The 6,119-nt window shown below is 31.1% G+C and overlaps 1 protein-coding gene across 1 annotated transcript; it reads left to right on the top strand.

Annotated features, from left to right (window-relative positions):
- Positions 1-206: 206 nt before the first annotated feature.
- LOC111715788 (uncharacterized) lies at positions 207-4,612 on the top strand. The gene is made up of 4 exons (XM_023491155.1): positions 207-436; positions 513-659; positions 720-834; positions 3,767-4,612. Exons 1-4 carry the CDS (start codon positions 320-322, stop codon positions 4,474-4,476), a joined length of 1,089 nt encoding a protein of 362 aa, XP_023346923.1. The 5' UTR covers positions 207-319; the 3' UTR covers positions 4,477-4,612.
- Positions 4,613-6,119: the final 1,507 nt, after the last annotated feature.

The raw sequence follows: 6,119 nt of genomic DNA, 5'->3' as shown, positions 1-6,119 counted from the left end.
CCTATTGTAACAAAATCTGAAATTAGACAAATCAAAATGTTGACATCTCAAGTTGATATACCTATTTAACAAATAATATGTATAAATTAAATGTTACTCCAGAAGCTTTACCTTACTCTAAACCATCAAGATCTGCCACCCTCCCTCAATCAATTGATTGTATTTAATCACAATCAAAACAAGAACTCTGTTTAAAAGTTGTTCTTATAGGTCATTGATTATATTAAAAACTAAATTATTGAACTTAATAAGATAATGAATTAAAATTTCAACCCCAGGTCTCTTTACATCTATTATCTTGCTTCTACTGGTGATCAACATGGTTGCTTTTGTCCTTTACAAGTTTAAGGAGAGTATTTCAGCTGAAAACATCAACATCAACATCCTTCTCAACCAGGATATTGTGCAACTACTCAGCGCCCTGGCAATTCAGGCGGTAAGATGCAAGCTTAAACCTCAAAACATAAATGTTGGTAAATCATTCATATAATAGTTTTAGAATTTATGTTTAGAGCTTGCCAGTAGCTTGGCGAAGTGTCTTGTTCCCAATACCTCTGATAGTCGCGAAGGTCTCTAGATATGTTGGCTGCATGATATGGTTTGTAGTCATGAACCTGTTTCTCTGTATCTCTACTTTCAGACTATTCATCATATTTAGGGTATAAAATATAAGAATTTTAAATTCACTTTATCCATAATAATTATTTATATTATTATAGAATGATTGGATCATGGCCTTTGACCAGGAAAAAATGAGTAAACGTTGCTTGGTCTATGCTGTTGTTCTTGCCCTTCTTATCTACCCTGGATTTCTCTGTCTTGATTTGTCAGGAGGTTAGTGGATAAAATAAACGCTTGGTTTTATCTGTCAGGTTCTGAACGGTTTTTTGTGGTTGGGTATCTGAATATGGTAAATTAATGTACCAATTTTAATCGTTTCCTTTCTTTAAAATCGTCCGAACACTATGAAAAGGTCCAATATTTCAATAACAAACTGCATCGATTTACCTTACATTAAGATTTGAGCAGGATCCTGGTAGTTAATAATGGTACACCCTCAATTTTCCTAATCCTTAAATCTTTCAAAACCTTGAATCTTTCAAGACCTGCTGGTGTTAACATTTTCGGTAACATGGAAACGCCTCAACACGGAAACGGATCAAAAATTATTTTTGAGGAATTTCCGTTTTTTTTAGAAATTCGATGAAATCCCACAAAAGTTCAGAATTGTTGAGGGATTTCCGAATATTTTGTATCCGTTTCCCAATATTTAGAGTTGAATGGTTTCCTCTTTTTTTGATCAATTTCCTCATATATTAGGTCCGTTTCGGCTTTTTTCAAAAACTTAAAAAATCTCAATTTGTTGATCAGTTTCCTCAAATTTTAGGTCCGTTTCCATCTATTTTTGATCCGTTTCGGCTTTTTTCAAAAACATTAAAAAACCCAATTTCTTTAACAGTTTCTTCAAATTTTAGGTCTGTTTCCTCATATTTTTGATCCGTTTCCGCTATTTTCAAAAACTTTAAAAATCTGAATTTGTTGATTGGTTTCCTCAAATTTTAGGTCCGTTTCCTCATATTTTTTATCTGTTTCCGCTTTTTTCAAAAACTTTAAAAATCTCAATTTATTGATCGGTTTCCTCAAATTTTTGATCCATTTACTCATATTTTTGATCTGTTTCCGCTTATTACAAAAATTTAAAAATCTCAATTTGTTGAACAGTTTCCCCAAATTTTAGGTCCGTTTCCTCATATTTTTGATCCATTTCCGCTTTTTTCAAAAACTTTGAAAATCTCATTTTGTTGATCGGTTTCCTCAAATTTTAGATCCGTTTCCTCATATTTTTGATCCGTTTCCGCTTTTTTCAAAAAATTTAAAAATCTCAATTTATTGATCGGTTTCCTTAAATTTTTGGTCCATTTACTCATATTTTTGATCCGTTTCCGCTTATTACAAAACTTAAAAAATCTCAATTTGTTGAACAGTTTCCCCAAATTTTAGGTCCGTTTCCTCATATTTTTGATCCATTTCCGCTTTTTTCAAAAACTTTAAAAATCTCAGTTTGTTGATCAGTTTCCTCAAATTTTAGGTCCTTTTCCTCATATTTTTGACCCATTTACGCTTGTTTCAAAAACTTTAAAAATTTCAATTTATTGATTGGTTTCCTTGAATTTTTGGTCCATTTCCTCATATTGTTAATCCATTTCCGCTTATTACAAAAACTTTAAAAATCTTTTATTGCTGATCAGTTTCTACTTTTTTCATGAACTTAAAAATCTATTAATACTATTTAGCAATTTCTTTTCATTTCGCTTAGTTTTGATCCATTCTTGGGTTTAAATTGAACTTTAAAAAAAACTTGTGAAAAGAGAGAGGGGGTGTAAAGCCAGAATGATTTCCTTCAACAATGCACAATGTTTTCAGGATTGAACGATATTTTTCATTAATTTCATTAACCTTTTTAATGAAGTCCATTGCTTTTTTAATTCCCGTCATAAAATGATAGTTGTATTCTAAAATATAATTTTTTACTAGGAGATTAGAAAAAAATTTGTTTAATTAATTTACTCATGTCGTTCATTTTAAAGTTGTATGACAAAGTATGTTTTTTTAAACACTTGAGAACAAACCATTGTTATTTTAAGAATTTGGTATATTATTGAGCACAGAGCAAAACCCTTCAACAATTAAAAAATGCTGGTTTTTTACTTCAAATACTGAAAATGCTCTCGGTACTCCACTGCTGATACCAAAAAAAGATGATTTCAAAGTTTTTGAACAAGAGGAAATGGATCAAAAATATGAGTAAACGGACCTAAAATTTGAGGAAACCGATCAACAATTAAATTGAGATTTTTAAAGTTTTTGAAAAAAGCGGAAACGGACTAAAAATATATGGAAACGGACCTAAAATTTGAGGAAACTGATTTTTAAAGTTTTTAAAAAAAGTGGAAACAAATCAAAAATATGAGGAAACGGACCTAATATTTGAGGAAACCGATCAATCAACAAAATGAGATTTTTAAAGTTTTTGAAAAAGCGGAAACAAATCAAAAATATGAGGAAACAGACCTAATATTTGAGGAAACCGATATCAAAAAAATGAGATTTTTAAAGTTTTTGAAAAAAGCGGAAGCAGATCAAAAGTATGAGGAAACGGACCTAAAATTTGAGGAAACTGATCAAAAATATGAGGAAACATATCAATTTAAAAGCTTTTGAAAAAAGAAGAAACGGATCAAAAAAATGAGGAAACTTACCAAAAATATTGGGAATTCACTCAGAAATATTGGGAAATCCCTTGAAAATATTTGAATAAAATAAAACGGAAATGGATATACGATTCTGGTAAATCGATCAAAAAAAACTCCTCAAAATTTGAATTAAGAGGGATATCTGACAAATTTGAAGAAATAGCAGAAACGCCCCAAAAAAACATACCTTTTTGAGGGGTTTCCGCTTATTTTTGATCAGTTTCCGTGTTGAGGCGTTTCCATGTCACCAACATTTTCAAGTTAAATTTTTTTGATCCAACAGAATTCATAGTTTAACAAATATTAGTTCTTGGACATTGAATTGAAAAAAAAGGAATTAGAAAATCAAAGTTGGCTCTGATTATATTTTTTAAATATTGCAGTTTAATAAACTTTCAATATTACTCAAACCAAAAAAACATAGTGACATATAGATTTTGAGAAACTGAATAAACAAAATGACCATAGTTAATTTTGCTAACATTTTATAAAAAATGATAATTTTATTTTAGGAACTGTGCACATTACTGAGGTATATTCAAGTGGTTGCACTGTAACAGCAGAATCAGATGTATTGTTTTATGTCAATTTGGGACTGGCAATTAGTTATCTGGCAATTTTCATCATCACCAACCTGTCTATTCTTTGGTTTATGAGGGACGAAGTAAACATTTTTGAAGGTTTTAGAATTAAGACAATGACAATTGGCTTGATTTTTTTAGCAGTAACTCTGTTTGGATGCATGCTATTAGTATTTAAACCTAGAGAACCTATCATGATCATTGACCTGAATGTGTCCATACTTCTTCTGCTCTGCATGTTTGCAATAAAAGAGGGATCATTCACAGGACCATTTATCCTTGAGAAGCTACATTGTCTTCTACATTTACAGAATTCCAGCAGTACACATGAATCTCTGGAAACTGCACAGAATAGACTTGATGAGGATGATGGCGGAATATTTATGGGAAACCCTTCAATAGTAACAAGTCAATCTGGACTCTCAACAGGAATTGCCGGAGTCCAAACAGGCACATCTACAGGAAACAAACATGAACCACTCTCTGCCTCCTTTTTACTTCAGATGTCTGATACACACCCTGACAACCTGCCTCCAGTAGAGATAAGTTCATCCTCCAACCTCAGACAAGGGGTAGTACCTCAACAAAGAATCACCAAACTTCCTAAATTAATCTACATCAGAGAAGCATCACATGATTAAGTTGTTTATAATATTTATGTTTTACAGGGTGTCCCATTAAATTTGGGAATTCAGTGAAAATTTTATATCCTCTTTGATCCATGAGGCATTTTTTCATGAACACAATTATTGCCTTTTCCAGTTTAAACATCTAAGATCTAAAACACCTGGTCTTGAGATTTTCAAAATGTGGTTAACCATTTTGTATCTTCAAAAGTGACGAAAAAATTGCAAAGTTTAAACAAATTTCAATTTATATAATAAATCAAAATATCTAAGATTAGAAAACAAAGATGACTTTCAAGTCATCTCTCAATTGTTATGTTTATTGGGACACCCTGTATCCATGGAACCCTGCAGAAAACTGACTTCATTTTGAAAAATTTTGAAAAATTATTTATCTGTTTGTGCTTAATTTTGAATCTATACATACCATACTATGTATATATATGTTAACATATTCAGTATCTCTAACAGTTTATTCATTCTTTTTTCAGAACAAATTCAAATTAGATTTTTGAATTTAATACACACTTTTACTTTTGTACATTTTTACGCCTATTCTAATACTACCAATCTTTATAAAGTTTCTAAAATGTTGAGAAATGATTACCAAATTTTGAGAAATGATTACCAAATTATGAGAATTGTATCATAAATCTCATAATTGCAAAGTTTTGGATATTTCCATGGAAATGTAAAACTTTAATTCTATCAGTTTTGATAGATTTTTAAAAAATTTAAAGAAATTATTCTGTTCCAAATTGTGCAGATCTTGAGCCATACATTTTGCATTTTTCAATTCAAACTGAGGTGCAAAAGCAAATGGTGCCAATTGGCGGACAAAAGTTTGCAAAATGCATGATAAAAAAGTTTTTTAAGATAATTATCTCAATTGCAATTACTCTAATATATGCTAAAAATTCAAGTCAACAACTCATATTATCAAATATTCAGGGAGACGGTTTTACAATTTATTATTATTATTTGTACAAACACGAATAAAAGTAGGAAAATACTATACGAATCAATATTGCATTAATAGATAATCCAGGATGAGGAGGATCTCCAGGGCATCCTATTATCCAGGGAGTTGATGCTCAACTGCCTATTTTCCCCAAGTTTCACCCCACCCTAGCCTAGATTAAACCCTAGCTCCCTGGGCTCTGGCCGGCCATCTCCACCAACGCCCGGGCCTCTGGACTAACGGAACATTCAGCATGGCTTGGGTTTTCGGCGTGGCTTGGGTTATTTATAGAATTCACATATAAACACAAATAAATCCGTTAGGATTCAAAAGTCTATCCAAGTGGTGAAGGGGGGGGGGGGCATGATACCCCTAGATAGCTATGATCTCAGCGATCTAAAAATCCCTTGAATCACTGATCGTAAAAGATCAACAAAATCACACATTGTTACATTACAACTACTGCATGTATAATTTAGATAGATATAAATAAAGACAACATGTTAAATAAATGCTAATTTATTAATGAATTTTTTAATTTTTCACTCATTGAATTACCATTTGAGTTAAATAAGCAAAGAAAGTTGAGAAAACGAAAAACAGCTTGAATGAAATGTTATTTTCAAGATTTTTAACTTAATTCTAAATTAGTTAAAGCTTTATAATTGAAATTTCTTTGGTCAACAACATCAAAGAA

This window comes from Eurytemora carolleeae, unplaced genomic scaffold, assembly GCF_000591075.1.
Source record: "Eurytemora carolleeae unplaced genomic scaffold, Eaff_2.0 scaffold1862, whole genome shotgun sequence".
Lineage (NCBI taxonomy): Eukaryota > Metazoa > Arthropoda > Copepoda > Calanoida > Temoridae > Eurytemora > Eurytemora carolleeae.
This window is presented reverse-complemented; position numbering and strand designations above follow the sequence as displayed.

Bases quoted from the DNA above. Each gene is read 5' to 3' on its own strand.
- LOC111715788 (XM_023491155.1), top strand. From the start codon at position 320: ATGGTTGCTTTTGTCCTTTACAAGTTTAAGGAGAGTATTTCAGCTGAA. The intron at 437-512 runs GTAAGATGCAAG...ATTTATGTTTAG, and splicing joins GCGCCCTGGCAATTCAGGCG to AGCTTGCCAGTAGCTTGGCG. The intron at 660-719 runs GTATAAAATATA...ATATTATTATAG, and splicing joins GACTATTCATCATATTTAGG to AATGATTGGATCATGGCCTT.